This window comes from Clytia hemisphaerica, unplaced genomic scaffold, assembly GCF_902728285.1.
Source record: "Clytia hemisphaerica strain Z4C2 unplaced genomic scaffold, Clytia hemisphaerica genome assembly, whole genome shotgun sequence".
In the NCBI taxonomy this organism is placed as follows: domain Eukaryota; kingdom Metazoa; phylum Cnidaria; class Hydrozoa; order Leptothecata; family Clytiidae; genus Clytia; species Clytia hemisphaerica.
This window is the reverse complement of record NW_027103577.1, coordinates 148771-173762: the sequence shown is the minus strand read 5'-3', so window position 1 is coordinate 173762 and position 24992 is coordinate 148771. Positions and strand designations below refer to the sequence as shown.

The 24992-nt window shown below is 35.9% G+C and overlaps 1 protein-coding gene and 1 long non-coding RNA gene across 2 annotated transcripts in view; both read left to right on the top strand.

The window, feature by feature from the left end:
• The window catches only part of LOC136801221 (breast cancer metastasis-suppressor 1-like protein-A), a gene marked incomplete in the record, with an annotated part of 26757 nt that extends 16409 nt beyond the window's left edge, over positions 1-10348 (top strand). Inside the window, 4 exon segments of the mRNA XM_067057855.1 lie at positions 794-864; positions 2322-2375; positions 2849-2879; positions 8960-10348. Coding sequence (XP_066913956.1) covers positions 794-864; positions 2322-2375; positions 2849-2879; positions 8960-9070 — 267 coding nt within the window.
• A 4747-nt stretch (positions 10349-15095) lies between these two features.
• On the top strand, positions 15096-16203 carry LOC136801224 (uncharacterized). Its single transcript, XR_010845817.1, has 2 exons — positions 15096-15281; positions 15713-16203. It is a non-coding gene; the product is annotated as an uncharacterized lncRNA (long non-coding RNA).
• Positions 16204-24992: the final 8789 nt, after the last annotated feature.

Sequence of the window (24992 nt, the reverse complement as noted above, 5' to 3'; positions counted from 1 at the left end):
TGGCGTGTTCTCCAAGGTTTTCTATTATTTGATAATAAGCCAGGGCTTGAATAGTTTCTGAACCGGGATTTCAATCTCCACTTTTATCTCCATAACATAGTTGGTATTTTTAGAATGCGTGGCCAGAATATATGTTTATTATTGTTGCGCATTGGCACTGATACTGCAACAATGTCCATGTCTAGACTAGTTCATTACAATGACGTCATTGTTAAAATCCGTTTCATAATGGTAGTCAAGTTGCGAAACCTCCTACGGCCAAGCTTTTCCGCAAAATACTTTATTTTCGCGAGGATTGAGAGTAGTTTCGGAAATAGATTTATTTTGTTAAGGTTCACCACTGTTATTTCTATTTTCCTATTTACGGGACCAAACTCTCAAAAGAGGAAACCACCGTTTATTCAAAACAATACTTCGATTGATCTTAGAAAATTGGTAATTACTTTTCACAAGATTAACGCATTACCAGTGGAATTGGCGTCCGAAATTAGAAATTCATCTTTCGGACACAACGTTGATTTTAATGTTCAACATTTATGAAATCTCAAGAAGATGTGACATCAACATTAAATTAGGTCTACTTCTGACTGAACTTATTGATAAATTTGAATCACTTAGATTTGAGTTCACTTTTAATCGCGTCATCTAGTCGACCAAAAAGCCTTGCGGTGGCCACGAGGAAGGCTACATCAAGATTGAACGTTATGCGAAGCGCCGCAGGTTCATTGTATAATACATTCAAATTCTAACACATATAATTTAGGATTTTCGTTTTGTTTTCAATCAGAACTGGTCGTCACAAGACCGCGATCCACTCATTACAGCCCGTTACGAAGATGGAAAATTCTTCTACGAAAATGAATGGTAAGAAAATTGATGATATACCTTGTTTACTAACTGCTAACTATAAGGTAAAGCAGGGTATCATTATGATTAATAAGCTAACGTCATGCTTTAACAGTTTATGGGCATTACACCTTTTTTTTTCAAAGAAGATCCAAAATTTTGGAAGTCCTTCCGATGTTCTTAACTTTTTGAGCTTTAAGCTTTAAATGTTCTTAACATGTTCTTATTTCCACATTTTGTGGGTATTTTTTCGATTTTCCTAAGAAATCGGGTGTTTTTGAGTTCTCAAAGCAAAAATGTTCTTAACTTGTTCTTAACATTCTGGCCATCGAAGCCTTTATGTAGTTTTTCTTATGAAAAAACGCGTATCGTATAACATCTATATTACTGTATAGCATTCATTATAAACTTATAAATGACTCCAGTCTAATTTTTTTCCTAGTTGACAAGGAACAAAGATTTCGTAGAGATATACCCTTATTAGATTTTTACCGTCATTTATCTACCAGATCGGTGAAAAAGTTCATTATTGTTCTCATTCTGAAATCTTTTAAATTTAATTCAATTTCTGTTTAAATTGAAGTTGGTCCACTCATTATCAACCAACATTCGTTGTGTTGTGGGCAGGGCTAGGTCACTACTGCAATCGTCACATATCAAACTTGTTTTTGTTTGCCCATGACAAGCTCAATAATTTATGTTGCAAATACCTATGTATTTATTTCCTTTATCAAGTGGCTCCTTATTTAATTTGGCACAATTGTTGCCCCAATTTTTTTTCTCGTTATTTTTTGTGGCTGTCTGCTTTTTGAATGTTTGTTAGTTTTATTGCCAAACGAAACTTTCCTTTTCGCCAAAAACATTTAGCCTTTCTATTAACAAAAATAAAGATTTTTTTGGGGTCAAAATCTAGAGGGATAGAAAAGGACTGGTATTTAAGAATGGCGAACTATTTTTAGTCAACTTTAGGTAATCATCCTAAAGACCTTGTTTGCTCAAATCTTTGAGTAATGTTTAATGCGGTGAGTAACAAAGCTCTAGAACTACATGTTGAATAACAAATATTATTGATAGAGAAAGGTCTCAACAAAAAAATAAATGCCACCCACAGTGCCCAATACTTGAAATTATAGTACAGTAATAATATGGTCATGGTCATCAAAACACAAGTCTCATATGTTAAATAAGCATTCCATTTTGAAATAGTCTGATTAATTAGCATAATTATAAGCTCTGAAAATTTAGCGCACTTGCACTTGATAAGATATTCTTTAAAACTTTTCTAAAAAAAATTAAAAACTGATCAATCACAATTTATGTCTTGATTTAATTAAGGGATAAAAGATCAAATTTAGAATTATTATTTAAGATAATGAAAGGCTCTAAAATGACGTCATCTGGGCCTGAAATTTCGCTAGTAATCGTAACATTCAGGATTATCTTGAATCGAACACTTCCAACGATTTTTTTTTCAGGTTCCAGAAAGGTGACAGCGTGGTATTAGATAATCGAATCGATTCTCCTGTGCAGTGAGTCAAATTTCATTCATCTTTCGAAACTCTATCATTTCGTTCACCAGATACTATTAAAAGTGCACTGCCAAGTTCAAGACACGGCGCAAAGTCCTTCTCTTGCGAACTGTTGGCAAAAATGTCTACTGGACATAAAGTGCTTTCTATTGCTATACAATAATACACCTTTCATCCTCGCATCCAAATCCCACTCTTGTTATAACGGGAATGTTTATTATAAATGGAAAAAACAACACAGGGTAGTTATCCCACGCTCTGTTTTAAAACAGTCCAAGGCCAAAGGCAATCAATTCTAATTTCAGAAAGGAATATTCTATGTTTAAAATGAGGAAAGAATTACAACATTTTATGATAGCCAAGTGCTACGACAATTGCCTTTTGTAAATGATAATAATATGATTTTGAAGAATGTTTAATATTGTGGAATATAGAAATCCTAACACATGAATTCTTTTATTTCACGTTTACAGAGTCACCATTGCTGGCATCAACACAGGCGAAGTAAGTTTCATTTTCTACCAAAGTTTTCTTTTCTCGTTGTATGAAAAATCATGTTTGGAATATATGGGCTTTTCCAGAGAAAAAATTTACCCCTACTGTTGAGGATATTGATTTTTCGAAGTATCGAACCCCCTGAGCCTACTTTATTAGTAAAAACAACCTGGATATCCACCCTTAAAAACATGCTCAACCCCCTGGATATCCTCTCTTATAAAGATGCTTACCCCTGGATATAGCGTATGTTTTTACATGAAAAGACATTTTACTTCCTGGATATCCGCTCCCTTGTAGATATTTGATCCCCTGGATATCCGATATGCTCAACAGGGGGGCACGGACTATTTCTGAAAAAGCCCACTTTCTGATGCTTGGAATATTTTTCTCTAGGAATTTACCGCTTATGGGGTGTCTTCCTTTTCACTTAACTTTATTACATTTCCTTACCCTAACAGAGTTAGTCCAGTTTTTTATATTTATACTAAAATAACAAAAATGTTTGAATTTTTCATTATCTTGCAGAATTATTTCAGGAGATAGAACTCCTAGAGAATATGGAGGAAAAAAAGTCTATATCCAAAAATAATTTCTAGAATGTTTTCTAAGCGTTATTTCACAAAGTCTATGAAGACAAAGTTTAGCCAGACAAAACCGTTAGTAGAAAAACTATGATTAAAAATCATTGAAAAGAAAACAAAACATGATATAAAAATACAAGGAAAAAGTCTTCAACCCCACCCTCGAAAAAAGCCCCCATCCTTTGCCACCAACCCCGCCATAAGCCAAGAAATCCCTTTTTGACTTTTTCAGAAAACCGTTTACCCCACCATCTAGCTAGGGTGGAGTGGAAAGTATGCGCAGGTTTGTCTAAAAAATGAATGAGAAAAGCTTGGAGCATATTTGATTTAGAAGATATGTGATGTAATAGTATATGGTGTGTAAGCTGAGGTTTCATTCAATCATTGTACGTGCTCATGTGAAAGTAGTGGAGAAATTTTTTCTGCATTTTGTTTTTTACTTTCATTCATTAGTTTGTTTACTACTGTACTATCAATTTGGACGCAAACAAATTACGTAATGATTGACAAAGTGTCATCACTTATGATGGTACATAAAAATATTGATGATGAATGTCAATTTTCATTTAAATCATGAAGAGATGCTTTTTGGACCTACCCCGGTGGGGTAGAGGTCCTATAAATTAACCGATGTCCGTCCGTTCGTCCGTTCGTCCGTCCGTCTGTTACCAGCTTTTCTCAGGATTGGCTCATTAGTTTTTTTTGATTTTTGGCACAATGATGCAAAATGGTAATGCCCAAAATGTGACGGAGCCCGATTTTCGAAAAAAATTTATTTCCGGCCGAAAATGCCGGAAATATGCCGGAAAAACCGGTTTTTTGGCATTTTCTCAAGATTTCATCATTAGTTTTTTCTGATTTTTTGCACAAAGATGCGTATTAGCAATGCCCAAAACTTGGCCGAGTCCGATTTTTGAGAAAAAATTTTTTCCGGTCGAAAATGCCGGAAATATGCCGGAAATCGCCATTTTTGCAGATTTTCATCGGACTTTTTCCTTTTATTTCGTTGTTTTTTCACACAAAAACATTATTGATAGCAATGCCCACCATGAAGCATGGTTCAATCGTCAATAGAACTTTTTTTTTTATACCCGAATAACGATAATTATTTTAACTAAACACAAAAGAAGATATATACAATTAAATTTTCCTGGGTAATACTTTTATATATGTTGCACTATTTAAAAAAAACAAACCCAAAAAGTGGGCCACACACACAAAAAACAACCTGAAAAGACCAGAACGACAAGAAACTGAAAAGACTCGAAAGATAAAAAGTAAAATAATAATCTATAAAATGTTTTCTGGGGTGAATATTTTTCCCCGTGATCCACGTAAACACCTTACGGTTGAACGTAAAAGTGAAAAGCAAATCAATGTTCTCAATTTATTCGTCACGATTGACTGGGGAACCTTTCGCTTGTCGGCCAACAACTCGGATAGTCGTTGATAGAAACGAATGCATTCCACGCCCATTGCACCATTAGCCGCGAAAACGATTGGTGTGAATGTTCCATTTTCGGATTGTCGAACGCGTTCTCCGTACATACGCTTCTTCTCGTTTTCGTTCGTCTTCAAGCAGTTCTCAACTTTGGAATTGATGTGTCGCTGAGCAAAAAGGTTAAAAACCCTTACGTCAAAGAATGCTCGTTGACCATTCGTCCAAAAGTTAAGTGCGCTGATATCAAGTCTTGCTTCTTCTCTGCTTTTGTTAGCTTGATTCGGGAGATCTTCATTACCGATGGGAAGCAAGATAGGTTCTTTTCGTACGTCGACGCAAACTTCGTTTAGCAGCTTTGCTGTGATGTCACGAATCTCGTTGTGACGCAAAGTTATGAAGCCACCCTTCTTACACGAAAGGGCATGAGCAAACATCGAATTTCGCTCCACACGGACAGTGTGTCGGGATTCTATCAAGGGGCCAATCGTATCGAATACGTATAGCGTCCCAGAACTCTTGTTTTGATAGTTCGTAACCTTCGTCTTTGATCGGAAGCACCGTCAGCCAGTTTGAAACCCCCTTTTGGTTGAGGGTTTCCATCTTTCGTTTGGTCGATTCATCGGATTCGTTCAGAAGTTGTTGAAGTTTACCTTGATCTCGTAGATCTCGTTCTTTGCGAAGCTGACTTCTGGTCTTTTGATTCTCGTCATTCGAACCCAGAATCTGATTTTGAAGAGTTGTTGTGGCGTTCATCGAGTCTTGAAAGTTGCTTTCAGCTTCTTCTTCGAAGATCTTTAGTCCCAAACCACCAAGACGTGGGTGGTAAGGACAACATGATGCGTTCTTTTATCGTTGATGGATGTGACCACCAACCAGAGCAGGAATCAGCCGATGTCTGACCACTTCGTCAACTTGCTTGATTTCTTCGGATATACCCGGGATCGTTCTCAGGAAATACGTCAGCTTGTGTTGATAGCTTGTAACGTAAGCAGCATATGCCGATTGAGGATATGTGGCGGCTATGTCAGCAAGGAGGATGATTTCATCCTTCCACTTGCTGATCTTTTCGTTGATGTAGTTTCGTTTGTTTTCGTCTGTCCCAATGACCGCGCCTAGATGACGTTCACCTTCAGTGGAGATCTGAATCTGTGTACCTGCGAATACTTCGGTTGCTTCGGTGAGCTTGGTTTCTTTTACTATCAGCCAAGATTTCGATGGTTGCGGGAAGTATCCGTATGCAGGGCCAATTTCAAGGAGATGGTCCCACCATTGTTTGAGTCAATAGAACTGAGTTTTGAAGCCGGAACTTTCTAAAAATCGCCGGTGCAGCCCATTTTCGCCGGAAAAACAGTATTTCTTGATTTTCTCGAGCTGTACTTTATATTTTTTTATGAAATTTTGCACACTGATGCAAAATGATAATACCTAAAATGTGACGGAGACTGATTTTGGAAAAAAAAATTTTCCGGCCGAAAATGCCGGAAATATGCCGGAAAAACAGGTTTTTTGGCATTTTCTCGAGATTTTATCATTAGTTTTTCTGATTTTTTGCTCAAAGATGCGTATTAACAATGCCCTAAACATGGCCGAGTCTGATTTTTGAGAAAAAAAATTTTCCGGCCGAAAATACCGGAAATATGCCGGAAAAACTGTTTTATTTGGCATTTTCTTGAGATTTTATCATTAGTTTTTTCTGATTTTTTGCTCAAAGATGCCTAATAACAATGCCCAAACATGCCGAGTCCTATTTTTGAGAAAAAGATTTTTCCGGCCGAAAATGCCGGAAATATGCCGGAAATCGCCGTTTTTTTTGCAGATTTGAATTGGGCTTTTTCCATACATTCCTTTGTTTTTTTCACTTAAAAAAATTATTGATAACAATGCCACCATCAAGCATGATTCAATTGTCAATAAAACTTTTGCAATTTTGCAACCAGAACTTTCTATTTCTTTTTTTCCCTAAACCCCTCTGCCCATCAACAATCAATGATGACATTTAATGCATTTTCGCTAAGCGCTATATTTTCTTAATGATTGCTTTTCTCCTTATTGCTATCTAAGTTTCATCATCAGGTAGGTCCATTCAGCATGTTGCTTGTTTAGCCTTGATTGCTTGTCGAAAATTATCTAATGTGATACCACGCAACAAGCACTCAGCTCGCTTTTATGGACAAAATCTTCAAAACGGGAAATTTTTTGCATGTATTAAAAGTTCAATACAACAAAAGACCCTCAAATTTAAAATTAATCAATGCTCGTTTGTCTTGAATTTTGACGTTCTGTAACCACCATCCAACATAGGTAGCAAGTCATGTACTTTGATGCACGTAAATAGCCTATCATCTTTGTCACAAGATGTTGAAATTTTTTAAATTTTCTCTTATGTCTCAAACCTTGCTCCTTTCTTTTATCTTTCATCCTCCCGAATAGATCCACTGTTAATTTCACCCTCCCCCTTCCCCTGTTCTCTTACTGTACAAACCTTAAAGACCCATCCCCTTGTTAGAGCTCAGAAGTTTTTTCCACTGGAAGACAAATATTACTCAGACATGGTACGATGTGTGAACTTCTTTTCATTCAAATGAGAATAAGATGTCCAATTTTTTTCTCGAAAGTGAATAATGTGCCTGTCTAGGGGAACGATTTTAAAAGATTTTCGTGTGAGCTTTTTCAGACGTCTGGGTTTCGTTCGTGCACCCAGTTTGATATCCGCCTTCATTGGGTTGAATGACTTGTTCGTGACCAGACATTTTAATGCGGGTTTCAGCACACGCCACTGGGTCCTTGTGTAACAATATGTAACTTTTTAACTCTTTTTCTTCTTTAATTTCCTTCTTAAAACCCTTCATATCGTCTGAAATTCACCATAAACACGTTGTTTCATTGTAACTCGTCCGAATTTCCGACTCTTGACTATCATGCTTAGAAATATTGCTCTATCCTTAATATGATGATAAAGTTTCTACTTTTCTAAACTATGCTATAGTCTAAGACGAATTCGAAAAATAAAGAATAACCTCAAACACACAAATTAGCAGTTGGGCGGAAATTTTGTCCGCGCGGGCGAAAAATAGTCGGAGGGGCTCAATGTCTTGTCAGATCAATGTAAACACAGGCTCTATTTTCCGCCGCGCAACATATTACGTTTTATAATATACAACTATATCGTAATATCATAATGATATATTACACGGTCGATAGCATCGTCTGCTACTTTTCATGCTTCAACGCGTAGTCTTTTGAACCAGGTTCCTGTGTCTAGTAAACAACCCCTTTAAAGACACACTTAAAGCTCTTCATAACATCATTCAAACGATTTAGGAAGATGACCAAAATTGAATCTTCCAAGTACCATCAATGGATCATGAAAAAACATTTCTTGTGTGACGCAAAGATTATTAAGAACATCCGAGTTTCACCAACCTTATTGCAAAAGATTCGTCCACATGTTTAAGACGTCCCCGCCTGAACCTATGACTATTTACAACGTTAAAAAAAACTAGTTTATTAAAAGACTCAAGCGGCAGACGACAAAATATTTTTCCAACAGTCTATTTCCATATGTTTCACTTTGTAAATTGCGTCTTAATAAAGAATTAGTCAGATTTAAGCAATCAAGTGCCACTTACATCTTACGGAATCGGTCGAATAATTCTGCTTAGAATCTGAATAGTACAGTTGTAACATTGGTAAAATAGAAAGTGAGAAATTGGGAGGAGTTTTCGTGATATTAGGGTGTTTTCGTGATATTAGGGTGTTTTGAGTTGGTTTCTTCAACCCGTAGAGGGAATTGAATCGCATACACACGGTGGTATCAATTTTGACCAAGTGCTAACTCTTATGTACATAAGCTATATCTAAGCTGTAAAGAGATAATTAGATTTATAGCTAGATAGTTAGGTACTTTTTAGATTGTTGTTGCAGGTCAACGGCCAGCCAGAACATTGAAAGGAGCAAGGATTCGAATAGGGGGGCCCTTTAGTGTCCCGCTGATGTCTTAGACCACTCGGCCATTGCTCCTAAACCTGCACATAGCATTTAGTAATTGTATCTTTTTCTACTAGGTGTGGGTGAGTAAGACGGATGGAGTGAAATGCAAATTATACATCGCCCAATTCCAAAAAGGTAAATATGTAATCAGTCGCGGTCTACCCACGGTCGATGAAATTATCTGAGAAGTACGTCTACGCCTGGATATCCGCCTTCTCGCCGCCTTTGTTTAAAATGGTATGATATGCATATTCTTTATTATTTATTTTTTAATGTACTTATTTTTTAGATATATTTCATTTTCAACAATGTAGGATTTTTATGATTATGATTTATTAGAGACCTTATCAATGTAAATATTTAGCCTCACTCTGACATTTTTATTTTAAAAGATGCGAATACCCGGGGAATCGGAGTTTTTTACCTTTACATAGCGCACGACTATCCTTTTTGATTGATTTCATTTGTGCATGAGAAAAAACCATACTTTATTTGTAAGTTTTGTAAGTATCGATGCAACTTTCGGGCGCTTGAAAATAATAATACAGTCAAATTTGAATTCTTATTTTTTTTCTATTGAAAAAATATGAAAAATAATATTAACAGAAGAAACAAAAATTATTTGGTTCAATTTTGTGAATGAGAAGAAGTGCTCTTCCAATCAGTTAAATGAAAAATGTCGAACACTTTTTTGCTCGCTTTGCCAAAGCGTTTTAAGGAGCCCCTTTGATTTGAAGGATAATCTGAGCCTCAGATCTAAGCAATTACTATCCGGTAACTAATTATATATCGTTGAAAAGATAGTACAGAGCACTACATCCTTTGACAAAAATACTTTAAAAGTATTTAAAAAAAGGAATATTTGAGGCTAAAATGTTTTCTTACTACAACCTCAGATTGATGACATTGTAGAAATCACAGAGTCGTAGAGACATTTTTGTGAAAGCTTATTGGGCTTTACTGAGGTATAGCTGGCAATTTACAGGTTAAAACGTCCTTAAAATGTCATTCTTAGGTTCAGTTGTTATATTCCGTGATGGTGATATTTTTAGCATTCTCTTAATTTTTTGGCCAATTTCATCATGAATATTTTTATAAAGTATATCATTCTAAAATTAGCGTGTAATGGTACAGAGTTTACAACTGGAAAAGAATACGTAAAGAAAAGTGCCAAAGTAAAGAGTTCTCGGGATGTACCGGCTGGCAAATTTTTCGCAACCTGAGAAATCTTTTTCTTAGATAGTGATTTGCACTCCACTGTACCTTAGTCTAGGTCAAATGTCGATTTCCAGACGAGAGAGGCTTTTCGGCTCACACAACTTTCTCATGTTTCAAAGCTGTTGTTGATTTAATAATATATTTTTAGGAACATTTTGTCAGCTAAGGCACTTATTCACAAGTGGCTGCTTCACAGACAAATTTTGAAGTGGTTTTTTTTTCAACTAATAAACTTTTATGTTTGATTTGCCGGCTTTTGGTGATGTATTTTTCTAGTAATAGCTTTTACGTCTCATGTGATATTTTCTCAGCTCTAGATAAGTTTGCCCGATTACCTTTTCCTCCGAGAAAGAAATTTCACACTATTTGGCTATCTTTCCAAAAGTACGCTCTACATTCAAATGATAAAATTTCTGATAAAAATACAAATTAAAGTATGTCTCAATATAATTTGCAGCGGAGACAAAAAAGGTTATAACTTTTGATAGAATTCAAATTATATAGCGGTCTTGTGCTCGTTAAAAAGATAATCCGGAGTGGAATATTTTAATATTATTAAAAAAGAAAAAAAACGAAGAAGAAGAAAATCAATTTCTTGTAGAATAATGCCGTGATCTTCATTTTTATATCAGAAATTCTTTAATCTTAGAACGTTATAAATGCGAGAAAAAAAATCAAAAAATATTCATTCAGTCAAAAAATACATATTTTCAATTTTTTGATGGTTTTAAAGTCAACCAGTGATAGACTTGTATCCTTCAATGGAATAAATTTCTTTGAAAAATCTCGATCAATCGTGTGAAAATGATAATTCTAGCACAATTATTGAGTAAATTGATTTTCTTCTTCTTCATTTTCGGATCTTTCTTTGAATCTTTCTTTGAATCTTTCTTTATGATAATATTTCACTCCTGTTTGTCTTTTCAACTAACAGAAAACTGTTATTTAATTCGAATTCTATCAAGAGTTACACCCTCCTTTTTGTCCCGCTTCAAATTATATTGAGACAGACTTTAGTGAACGTTTGAAAAGGTAGTCGTGAACCATACTTTGGCGTTGTATCCTCGATGCAGCGGCCTGGAGAAGAGAAGGAAAAAACGTGAACAATGATTGCTTAAATTGTGGATTTATCACAGAAACCATTTAGGCCCGTTTAAAGATAAAGGGAACCTTGTCGAATAATGATTCATTCATTTACTCTCATCATAATCATAATTTTTTCAGTCGTTCCAGAAAATAGAAACAAAACAAAGATTAGAAAGTGATTAAAAAAAGCTAAATTTGAACTGATTATCATGATGCATGGCAAACAAACAAACACCAAAATATTACAAGCGGTTCATACCAAGGTAAAGGGAATGATTTTAAGGGTAATTATTCAGATTTGATGTCTAGTCCTGCATGTCTAGTCCTGCATGCACATTTTTTGGCTTTTTGCCAAGGAATTCTTTTGGTATCGATTCCCAAAAGTCTTATAAACTAAACGATAAACGTAAACTGCTGCCTTTGACTTCTACAGAAAATTTTGTATGATAGCTCTTTTATTAGCTTACTAACATTGTTTGATTTTATTCTCATTTTTTGGACCTACCTTAGAGGTCCTATAAATTAACCGATGTCCGTCCGTCCGTCTGTCCGTTCGTTCGTCCGTCTGTTACCAGCTTTTCTCGAGATTGGCTCATTAGTTTTTTCTGATTTTTAGCACAATGATGCAAAATGGTAATGCCCAAAATGTGACGGAGCCCGATTTTCGAAAAAAAATCATTTCCGGCCAAAAATGCCGGAAATGTGCCGGAAAAACAGGTTTTCTGGCATTTTCTCAAGATTTAATCATTAGTTTTTTCTGATTTTTTGCACAAAGATGCGTATTAGCAATGCTTAAAACTTGGTGGAGTCCGATTTTTGAGAAAAAATCTTTTCCGGTCGAAAATGCCGGAAATATGCCGGAAATCGCCGTTTTTGCAGATTTTCATCGGACTTTTTCCTTATATTTCGTAGTTTTTTCACACAAAAACAATATTAATAGCAATGCCCACCATGAAGCATGGTTCAATTGTCAATAAAACTGATTTTTGAAGCCGGAACTTACTAAAAATCGCCGGAAGAGCCGATTTTCGCCGGAAAAACGGTATTACTTGAATTTCTCGAGCTGTACTTTATATTTTTTAATGAGATTTTGCACAATGATGCAAAATGTCAATACCAAAAATGTGACGGAGCCTGATTTTCGAAAAACATATTTTTGCGGCCGAAAATGCCGGAAATATGCCGGAAATCGCCGTTTTTCTGGATTTTCATTGGACTTTTTCCTTATAATTGGTTGTTTTTTCATTCAAAAACATTATCAATAGCAATGTCCACCATCATGCATGTTCTAATTTTCAATAAAATTGATTTTTGAAGCCGGAACCATTTAAAAATCGCCGGAACAACCTATTTTCGCCGGAAATACGGTATTTCTTGAATTTCTCGAGCTGTACTTTATATTTTTTAATGAAATTTTGCACACTGATGCAAAATGACAATACATAAAATGTGACGGAGCCCGGTTTTCGAAAAACACTTTTTCCGGCCGAAAATGCCGGAAATATGCCGGAAAACCCGTTTTTTTGGCATTTTCTCGAGATTTCATCATTAGTTTTTTCTGATCTTTTGCACATAGATGCGTAATAGCAATGCCCAAAACATGGCCGAGTTCGATTTTTGAGAAAAATTATTTTCTGGCCGAAAATGCCAGAAATATACCGGAAATTGCCTTTTTTGCAGATTTTCATTGGACTTTTTCCTATTATTTCTTTGTTTTTTTCACGAAAAATCATTATTGATAACAATGCCAACCATCAAGTATGGTTCAATTGTCAATAAAACTGATTTTTGATGCCAGGACTTTCTAAAAATCGCCGGAACAGCCGAATATCGCCGGAAAAACGATTTTTCTTGAATTTCTCGAGCTCTACTTTATATTTTTTCACGAAATTTTGCCCACTGATAAAAAATGGCAATACCTGAATTGTGACGGAGGCTGATTTTTGAAGAAAAAAATTTCGGCCAAAAATGCTGATAATAATATGCCGTCAAAAACGGTTTGTTGCCATTTTCTCGAGATTTCATTAATCGTTTTTCCCGATTTTTGCACAAAGATGTGTATCAGCAATCCCTAAGTGTGGCCGATTTGGATTTTTGAGAATCATGTTTTTCCGGCCGAAAATGTCGGAAGTATGCCGGAAATCGCCGGATTTGCAGATTTGAACTGGGCTTTTTCCATATATTTCTTTGTTTTTTCACTTAAAAAAATTATTGATAACAATGCCACCGTCAAGCATGATTCAATTGTCAATAAAACTTTTGCAATTTTCCAACCGGAACTTTCTATTTCTTTTTTCCCTAAACCCCTCCCCCCCCCCATCAACAATCAATGATGAAATTTAATGCATTTTCGCTAACCGCTATATTTTCTTAATGATTGTTTTTCTCCTTATTGCTATCTAAGTTTCATCATCAGGTAGGTCCATTCAGCATGTTGCTTGTTTTTTCTTGTCGTAGGTTGGGTTCATCACCTGACAGCATATTACCGTTCGAAGCCTTATTAACGTTGGAGGAACAGCCACTTGTTTGACAACCTGAATACAATGCACAAATCCCGTTTTGTTAGCGGTGAAGAAAAATATACAGGTATACTAAAATTTCTACTCTCTTATTAATTGCAAGGGCTGGAAATCTCTTAATACGCTTGTCCTCCTTCGGGTTGTGGGTTTTCTATGGTATCGCCCTTAAATTTATCACTTGTACAACAAATAACAAAGGTTTTTTGAAGCTCAGTATGATATTTCAAGTTTGTGTTGACCACTAAAACGATTCTCATTGGGTTAACTTTAACTTTTTCAACCAATCAATGCAAATGTTTTAAAAAGATTGCATGACTTGTTTTTGTCATTTTTTGTTTTGTCTGAAAGTTGAAATTGAATTTTTAGGGATAGGAAAGAAAAAGAAACCGCAAAGTGATAAAGGATATAGCAGTGTACATTCTCCTTTTTGTTTTTAGTATGAGCCTTGTTTACTTACATAAACACTGTTGTTTTTTTGTTAGAAAGTAGACGTCAAAGGCTCGGTCCCAGACCTCAAGACATCAGCACTTGATGACGTCATTAATAGTATAAATATGGCACGATTTAGAAGAAGTATCTTCAGTATACAGTTGTGAAGAGCAAGAACAAACCAACGGTTCTGAAGTGATATTTAAGTGCTACGATCAAGAATAGCCGTTTATCATCTATAAAAAGGTATATACAGTAATAATTTATTGCTTTTATTCAAGACCTATAACTCAGTTTTACATACATGTGATTGACAAGCATGTATTAAAGGCTTCTTAAAGGGTAAGCTTCATTAAAGAGTCAAAATAAGATGAGCTCCCCTCTTGCAAGCTTTTCTGTTTTTCTTGTATTTATAATTTGCGGAAGAGATTATTTCTTCGACGCAACTTCTACTTTTACTAAATTAATCTATGGCACACCTAGACCTCAGCTTCTCTGTTTCACGTTTAAGGTAATCCAGTCTTGTAATGGGTTTGATGTGAATTAGAATTATCAATATTTGGATTTAAAAATTGAAATTCAATATTTTAATGGTTTTTTTTTCAAACTCGTTCATTCATTCAAACATTTAATGTCTTTCGTCAAAATGCAAAAATAATAGCACCACCAAATTGAACATTTTTACTGTAAAATGGGTAGATTTTTAGTCATTAATCACTGAGATAGTGGAGGTTCCATAAGTTACGTTTCCAAACAAGTTCCATCGTCACTCGGATTCCCAGTAGCAATTTGCGTCATCTCTTGCCTATTTGCGAAAGTAATTCTAATGAATTTATGCAAATAAATATATAGAAATACTCCAGTAACGGATATTCAACTAACAAAAAATCCAGAATATTCTCAGACTATTGAAACCCAGGCCTCGTTACCGTTCCAGAAGGAAACAGTAACGTGTGAATATAGTCTTAAATGATGTTAAAACATTGCAATATTGCTTCAGAAGTAGATGACTTCATTTAAATTATTTGACGTAATATTTCATTCGCGTTAAGCGACTTTTAATTTTTTTCAAAAACACATTTGTTTGATACTGCACGGGGAAGGGGCACGGCTAACATACTGTTTTTATTTGACGAACTTTAAAGTATGATAAATTTCTTTATTAAGCTTTAACTTTTGAGAAAAATAGGCGTTGGCTAGATATGAGTCTCTTGAAGTGATATGATAATGTCTTTTGAAACTTTTCAAATTTGTTTTTTATTATTCTACTTCTAAAAATGTTGCATCTACTTTGGCTGTGGTTTTTGTTTGTGGTTTGATTTGTCCAGTGGTCTGTCACCCCTCTCAGACGTCACTTAAGAGAAAAAAAAGTCGTAAACAACCTGAAGTCAAATCTTTTCGGGATAAACAATTCCATTGCGTCGTCTCTTATATACACCAGCATTACCTGGTTGTTTGTACAAAAGAATACACCACGGAATATTTTAAGCTTGAATACAAAGTTACACCGAGTTACTAGAATAACTAGATTGATACGATTACCTAATCTTCATTTCATTTTTCTTTTGTTTTCAGAAAACTCAAATCAAGACCCACAAAAACACAGAAATGGCCGGAAAAGAATTATTGCTCAGTCTTGCATTTATGTCATGTCTCGTATGTTTAACTAACAGCCGACCCGCCTCACACGACCTTCTAGCAGAACACATCAAAGAACAAATTCTAACTGACATAGAAAAAAATCCAGGCACTCATATCATGCCTACAAAAGATTTGATGAAAGAAATATGTCTTGCTAAACCTTTCAACCAAACCATATACCATGACAAATGCATTCCTAAAGTCATAGAAAATCGATTCTGTTACGGACAATGTAATTCTCTCTATATACCGGAGATCAATAGAAGCGGGCACATGGCAACGTGTTTTACATGCCAACCGTCAAGCTCGATACACGAACTTGTTGAATTAGATTGTGTCGTTGATAACCGATTTCGTCAAAAAACGGTTATTGTTGAAAAAATTATTAGTTGTGAATGTAATCAATGCAAGTAGAATGTACCAGATATTATTGTGTGTTTAATTTCCTTTCTTTCTTCAAAAACGGCCAGCATAGCAGAGCAGTTAGGTAACCTTTCAATAAAATAAATTTTACTACCTTCATCTTAACCTGCTGCACCCCTGTCTAAAATTTCCTGCAAATAAGCTATAGTCCTGTTTCATAGTTCGTTTTCTCAAAAAATGTATTTTTTCCGGTTAGCCGGTTCGTTTTTTTTTTAACACTCCCATATAAATTAGAAGATACCAGTTGCATTATATCTAAATTCAAAACTGCGGTGAAATATTCCACAGTTTTTCGAATGCTTCCGTTTATAAATTATAATATGATGAATTTAATTAAATATAATAAACATTCTCTAACAAATTTATATGATAAAAAATTTTGTATTTATGTAAATATTTTATACCCAATATTTAGCAGAAATGTGTATTTAGCTCAAACCATCATGTGTATTTTTATATGAAAAGCGATAATATTATCTTTAAGTATAAGAATTTAATATACTGCAAAATCTACTTCTCGATATACCCGTTTCTTTTTTTATAAGAACAACTTGAGAACATTTTAAGGCTTTGCGTACTTAATAGCCAATTTCTTGGGAAAATGGACAAAAATACTCAAAAAGGAAGAAAACAAAAACATTTTAAGAACATTTTTAGGCTTAAAACACTCAAAAAGTTGAAAACATCCGAAGGCTTAAAAATATTTAGATGTTCTTATAAAAAACGTATATATTATTCTCATTTACTGACTTCAATGGGAAATCTGTGAAAAACTAAATCACGCTACCTAGAATTTTCAAAATATAGACACTTTTTTAAAAGAAAGGTGCTTACCGTATCAATTTCATCATAGATATTCCTTACTTTTTGGGGAAATTTTTTATAAAATATTCCCGACGGTATTTACACCCCTGTGATACAGACCCGGTGGAAAAATAGGCCAAAAAATCGTCCCGGTGGAAAAAATACGTAGGGTAAAAATACGTAGGATTTTCAACCCCACTGCCTGGGAAATTGCCCTATGATTCTATCCCCATTGAAAATTGAATGGAAAAAGACTCCAAAACCATCCCCACTGGAATTTTTGAGCTGAAAACAACAGATTTTCTATCCCCATTGGGATTTCGATAGAAATTTTCATCCCCATTGAGGGAAAAGGTTCCACCGGGGCACTGAGACAGGGGTGTGTATTTCAAACTTAGAAAACTTCTGAACCTAAAATGTTTACTTGACTTGACCACTACTTGCCAATTTTTCTGCGGAGCTCGTACTGTTGAAACCATGTAGTTAACAAATGTTTAATCGCAATCGCCATGTCCTTTGTAAATTGTAGCTTTCCATGAAATTTAAGGAATTTACAATACTTTCATTCGTTGAATAGAAAGAACATAATATTAATATTATAAGCATATTACAGTAAAACCTCTAATTAACGGACACCTCTGATTAGCGGACAATTTCATTTTCCCCGGCCGTTTCCTAGTCAAATCCTCATAAAAAAGTTTCTAAAAGGCGGACACTCAATTAGTGGACCCTCTGATTAGCGGACAAATTTTTTCGCACGAAATGGCCAAAACCCCTATTTTAGCTCTCCAATTAGCGGACATTGAATATCAAACGGGTCACAGACGTCAAAAATTGAAAAACAATTTTTAGATATTTTTATTTCAAGCACTTATTAAACTTATTATTCAAATTATTTCTACAAATTTCCAGTTTACCCTTGACCCATTTAACGAATTTAGGTGGGCCAAAGAAATCATAAATCACTGGTACTTGAAGTCCGTACCCACCACCTCGATTTAACCTCTTGCCAGTCACTCGAGCTCTTCTATGGCCCAGTGTCTGCAGATAAGTACTTTAGACCCCAATTTTGTATTTTCGACACCCTGGGATGGCCTAATTTCAAAATTGGAGCTCCGAGATCAAAAGTTTCTAAAAGGCGGACACTTCTAATTAGCGGACACAAACCCCTTTCCCCGATGGTGTCCGCTAATTAGAGGTTCCACTGTATGCTTATAAAAAAATTGGTCCGGAAGTTTTGAGCAAAAATGGTAGGTCGAGCTGCTACTTTCAATAAGACAGTGGTCTCATGTTGTATTATATTACGAAACTAACGTCGACCCTATATCACGAGGATATAATGAATTGTTAGTGTAGCTGGATACGACTGAAAAGAGAAGCAACAAACCATGGATCGTGCAACGACTCCACCCGTCCACTTCTCTCCTCCTACTACTGTAGAGTTGACCATCTTTGTCGTTTTCTGATTTTTTATCAGCATTTGGCTGATAAGGGGGGGGAGGGGTATCCAGCTTCACATACCTATAATAAAGTAAGTATTGGGACAAAAACTTTTTTCAACCAAATTCCTTCAGTTAGAGTTATAGGGGCCACTCACACAGTCACAGTTACATCAAAATGCCTCGAAAATGTCAATATGAAAATTGCGTAATCAGAGAACGTATGTCTCGCTCATTATAAAAAGGCCGAGACACACTTTCAATAATTGGATTGTAACATCGAGTTAAGTCTCTTTTGTTAAGTCACCAGGGGGTAAATAAAACAGACCTTGATACATTTATCGTTCGTTTCAACTTGACCATTTGTTTAAAACTCAGCCTCCTAAATATTTGGGATAGGTAAAATATGTACAAAGAAATTCATACTTTTCCAACCCGGCCAATCTTTAAAAAAGAAGCAAACAACTAGCCGTATTGTATAAGGGTTGCGAAGCGATCCATACTCCACCTCAGTTCGCAAGTTGCTAGCAAAATAAGAGACACTCTAAAAATCCCTCTATGGAGACAGGGTCGTAAGATAAGAGCCTTACCTTAATGCCCCAAACACACCACATAATCCACGGAGGCACAACACCACCCACTGCCGCCCGCCGCGCATCGCTCTTTTTTTTCCTTCTAGTTATTCTAGTGTAAATGGTGCCTTAATAAAATCGAACGATATTAGTCGAACGTTCGAACATTTTTATTCGAATCACGAATCGTCTGTCGAAACAAGGAACTTGAATAAATAGAGAAGGAATAACAACTTTCTCGTTTTGCACATATAACCCAAAAACAAGCGTGTTATTTTGCAGGTAGTTGTATTGTTAAAAAAGATCTTGGCACGCGCCAATGTCTTTAAGTCATTACTAGAAAAAGCTTTTCAAATAGATAACAAAAGAGAAAAGTGGTTTCAAAAGATATCTTTTGTACCGAATCTTGTTTGATTTACGTAATTTGTAGTCGGTTGTATAAACATTCATTGTTTAGTGTAAAATAACAAAGAGAGATCTAACGAACATTTTTCAAATGTTTTGAGTACAAAAGAGAGGATAGCAAAATCTGTTTTCTGTGAGTAAACGAGAGTTTGTGCTGATAAAAACTCTTGTAAAAATGGAAATCCTCAGGTCCTGATTATAATTTTTACAAAATTTGATAGATAAACCCTTCCCAAATAACATATCCGTCAGGGTTTTCATAAAAAAATTTACAAAATAAGATATGAGGTCTTTCGTTCAACCTCTGAAAAACATGAAAAAATAACAGGCCTCATATTTAAGCTCGATTTGTAGCTGTTTTACAAAGGTTCAACACGAAATTTTTTATACAAATGTTAGCTAAAGGATAGACGATTACTAGCCGATTCATAGTTTGAGATAAGGTTTGAAATTAAGGAAGCAATGCTACTGTAAAGACGGACTAATTGTCGGTTGAAATTCTTGTGAAATGGTTTTTTATTGTCGGCTCACACTCGGTACGCAAAAAAGAGTCTGGGGAGGAAACACGCATACTTCAAAGAACCATGCCGCAAAACAAACGACATGTTATTCCTTCTCTTTTTATTCAAGTTCCTTGGTCGAAATCATCAAAACATAAAAATAAAACAAAAACAAAAATGTACAAAGATGGCTTGTTGGTTCTTTGGCAGTTTTGATTTCTTTCTTGACAAATTCGACAAATTTGATTACCTCCGTACTTCTTTATCATAGAATATCCACTTGGTTTTGCAAGGTAAGCTTCGTTCATTAAAAGAGCACTCCCCGCCCGCCCGCGCGACTTGCAAAAACCTCTCATTAATTGACCTTATTTGATACTTGATACTTGCTGTTAAAAGTCAAGGGATGATGAAGATCCTTTCTGTCAACGTTCAAACTAATTTGTTTCCATTTAACAGCAAAATAAACATTTAAAACCGAAGAACCACTGGTTAGATTGCTTAGATGCGTGCCGCCCGCGCGGCGCGGCGGCAATTTGATCAAATTCAGATTCTAAGTCCGTGTTTCGGCTTCCGGTAATTTTGTTGCTGTACACTGCTAGGGTACACCATTTTAAAACAGCATTTTTCGCAGTCCTAGCTACCAAACCGAGAAAGTTTTCGTGGCTTCAAGCCAAACCATTCAAGGTCATTTTGATAAAATCATCGGTTTGAAGATGTGATTTATATAGCAAATTTTATAGCAAATTTTCGCTTGGGATAGAAGTTAAAGGTACGTGCACAATATAGCAAAACTGCTTCGCTCATAAATTCGCTTCGCAATAAAATGTAATTACCCTTTCCAAATTTATCTGATATTCCGATGGCGTATTGGCGGCCGCCCACGCTAAAGCTCTAAAGGAGCGGGCCAAAATTTTCCCGACCTTCAGAGCTTTAGCGTGTCGGAAGAAAATTTCTACATCGGGTGCCAGATAATTTCCAAATAAACCTCTTCGGTGGCGAGCGTAGTCTACTCTGACGTAATTGTAAAATTTATGTAATAGGAGTTTGACATAGTAATGTAATGTTGTTTGTGGGGAGTTATGAAGTTCTTTGGGATTTCGATTGCATTTATTCAGGTTGATTTTTTATGACTTCTAATGGTACTTTTTCTAACGAGTTTGATTACTCTGTTCTCACACTTATGTCTTTTTTTTTCGCGTCCTTTTCCGTGATTACTTTTATTTATATTTTTAAAGACAGGTAAGAAGGCATATTGATGTAACTGTCACATATCAATTTTTCCCACGCTTAGCGTCATTCCGACGCTATACTATAGGGTGGGTGGCTTTAGATCATGTGGCGCTAAGAAAATCTACTAGAGATATCAATTTTTCCAGGGGATGTCAATCGAAGCAATCGAAGCGATCAAAAAAATCAAAGTCTATCGAAGTGATTGGTCGAATCAATCAAAGTCAGTCGAAGTGATTGTCGAATCGATCGAAGTCGATCAAACCCTTAAAAAAATGTAAATCTTTGATTGACTTCGATCGACTACGATTGACAGGACCCTGCCGACGCACCGGACTGTCCGGTGTATTTGCCAGTTGCATACAGGGAATTTTGGACACCGGACATTTATGAAACAAAAAATTAAGAAACACCGGACGCACCGGACTGGTCATGTCCGGTGTTTTGATTGCCCGGTGGGAAAAAGTATCCTTCTCCGACACCGTACATCCGACTTCCTTAAGTCCGGTGTAGAAATTGTCCGGGGGTAAAAAAAATTCTCATTTTACACTGGACTTTCGCGTGTCCGGTGTTCGTTAAGTCCGGTGCGTCAGCAGGGTCCTCGATTGACTTTGATCGACTTCGATTGATATTTTCTTTCGAGCCTACCACTAGCGCGCGCTGCGATTGCAACTTTTTGCTTTGAGAAAAACGCAGCGCGCGCTTGCTTTTCAAGCAAGTGATCGTTACGTCAGATCACGCCATTGGAATTGCTTCATTTTTCTTATGATCAATAGCGTGGAAGTTTGTTCAAAGAAGAGCTATCGCAGCGCGCACAAGTTGGAGACCGACCTTAAGGCGCAAAGGAGACAGACACAAGGTGGGTGAAATTATTTGCCGCAAGAAAGTTGCGGCGTTAACAACAAGCAAGTCGATCGAAGTCAATCAAAGTCGATTGAAGTCAATCGAAGTTGATCAAAGTCAATCGAAGTTGATCATAAACATTGCAGCTGGAACCTCGATATTCCAGGATTAGAAAAAGCAATACCTGTTATCTTTTTTCTCTAAAGAATCAACAAGCCATCAACATCAATAAATTGCACACATTTCCTCAGAAACTTTTAAAATTATCTGCCATTATGACTTTCTTGAAGCCGTTCCGAAATTAACCAATCAGGTTGTGTATCGGAATTCCTAATGGGAGTTCTTTTCTGAGATTTGTAAAATAGCTAAGTCGGCAAAAACTTTTTCCGGGGGTTTGACGAAAAAACAGAACTGTTATCATCTGCTTTTTATTTAACCATATTATTTAAATTTGCGCTCAAAAATACTTAAATAAATAAGTTTATAATACACGTTTTGCATAAGGAACACGTTTATAAGGAACTCGAGGGTGAAAATGGTCCAAAAAATAAGGAATTGTTAAGGAACTGCTCAAGCTGAGAATAAGAAAACAAGTTTTAAGGAATCCAATTTTTGCGAATCCAAACTTATCAGCTTTGTAAATAAGGAACTCGATAAGGAACTTTGAAGCTGAAGTGTATTCAATATACTATTTGTATCTCTCAGAAATAAATACTTACAGAATGACACTGTTTATATCATTTGGAATAACCCCGTATTTGGACCATTCTATCATGGGCACAAAATAGGGCGGAAACTAAGTAGCACCCTCAGTGTAAGATTGCAGCCTCATCTTTATTTGCCCGCGCAAGAATGCGAGCTAATCATTTTTTTCTCGCGCGCTAAGGGAAAAAGGAAAGTGATCATTATTCTTTGAAGGAAAAACGTCAGAAACAAACCCAAAGACCAAAAGATGTATTTTGTTGTTGAGAAACGATCCTGTGAAGATGAAAAAATTTCTGCTATGCATTTTTTTCGGAACGCTGAAAAATTCTAATTTTGTTCTTCCTTAAGGTAAAGAGGTTGCAAGATTTGGGTTAGCGAGGCAAAAATTGCTAAAAAGCTGGTAAAATCGTAATCCTCAAAATCGAAGTTCCAGCCTCACTGCTAAAGAGGAAAAAATGTAAATCTTTGATCGATTCGACAATCACTTCGATCGACTTCGATTGATTCGACCGATCACTTCGATCAACTTCGATTGACTTCGATCGATTCGACAATCGAATTTTTTTGATTGACATCCCCTGGATATTTGAGGCCCAACAGATGTTCAGATTTCCAGAAAACTATAACTTTTATACTTATTACCAGATGATCTCAATCGAACGGAATCAACGATCGAACCAGTCCAACCAAATCAAACGCAAGCGACTGATTGAAATTCGATTGTCAAACGCAATCGAATCTCAATATCGAACGTCAAAATTCTGGGTAATATTCAATACGACCCTGCCGATTCCCCGGACAATCCGGGGTACACGTTTTTTTTTTTTTAAGAAACACACTTTTAAGAAACATGAGGCTCAGAATGCCTAAAAACTAAGAAACATCTAAGAAACATGCTGAGGCTGAGAATGAGAAAATAACATTTTTTAATTCGGTTTCTTTTAAGAACCTTCCAATCCAGCCTTCCATGAGACTGATTATGTCAAAAAGTTTAGAAACATGTAAGAAACATTTAAGGCTCAAAAGGCCGATTTCTTAAGAAACGTTGAGGCTGGTTGGTAAAACTAGTTTCTTAAAAAAAAAAAAACGTGTAAATATCTGGGGATCAGAAAAAAACTATATTTCCCCGGACATGTAACTTGTGCACCAGCACCACCACGCGTGTCCGTAGAGGCATGCCGTGCGTCCATCTAAATGTACTGCACGATCAGGTATACACGTACGGCATGCCACATAGCCAGTACGGCACATCACTGTGCCAGTAAAGCATATTTCACTATCTTTACGTGCGTAGCGCGAACAACACACCAAGTCTGGGGCGTCCGGGGCTGTCCGGGGCACTAAGTTTCAAAATAAATGTTAAAATCCCCGGACATTTACAAGAAATCCCCGGATTGTCCGGGGAATCGGCAGGGTCATTATTCAATTGGTTCGATTGTTGTTTGACTGCATTCGATTGTCGTTCAATCGTCTTTCGACTGTGTTTGATTGCTCTATGCTCTAAAGAAGGCCAATTTTCCATCGTAAATCAAAGAAGAGTGTTTGATGCCCTCTGATCTGATGTCCCAAAACATATAATCCACCACTTTCGTCATATTTTCAAATTTTGTGTTAATGAAAACCCCTTAAATTAAAACCAGCCGTGGTGTCCTTGTAAAAGAAATAAAATTTGTGTTAATTTTTTGCGTGTTAATTTCAAAGTCGTTAAATACTTCCATACTTATATTCGTGTAATAAGGTACTTTTAGCAAAAATGGGGGATTATTTTGCTTGGGAAATACATAGTACCTTTATCTAGTGTTTTATATAAGATATATGCGTCTTGTGCTTCCATAAAGTCTGGTATGATGTTGGCACCTTTTTTCAGGCAGAGTGGTGAAATTCAACATAAATTTAGACATAATTTTGCAAATTTGGTCCAATGTTGGAGCAGGAAAATTGGTCAACAGACGTTTTTGTGGTAAAAAAGTTTTTACCTTTGTTTAGATTTATGCGTTCCTTCATTTTTTGACTTGACTCCCATAACTTACAATCTACAAAAGTTGGAAGGTTGTTATTTTTTAAGTCTTTATTTAATAGTCTCATAAGAACACTTTTACCTTAAAATTTTGCCTGGAAATACAAAGAAAAACAAATTACACAAAAACTGCTAAAGATAGGGATTTTTTGTGAAAAGCTTAAGAAATTATCTGTTTTTTTTGTATATCTGTCGCAAGTTTGAGTTAGAATGGGGTTCCATTAGCCCAGAAAAACCAAATTTAGCCAAATCAGTTTTAGGTAGACATTTTGAAGGATG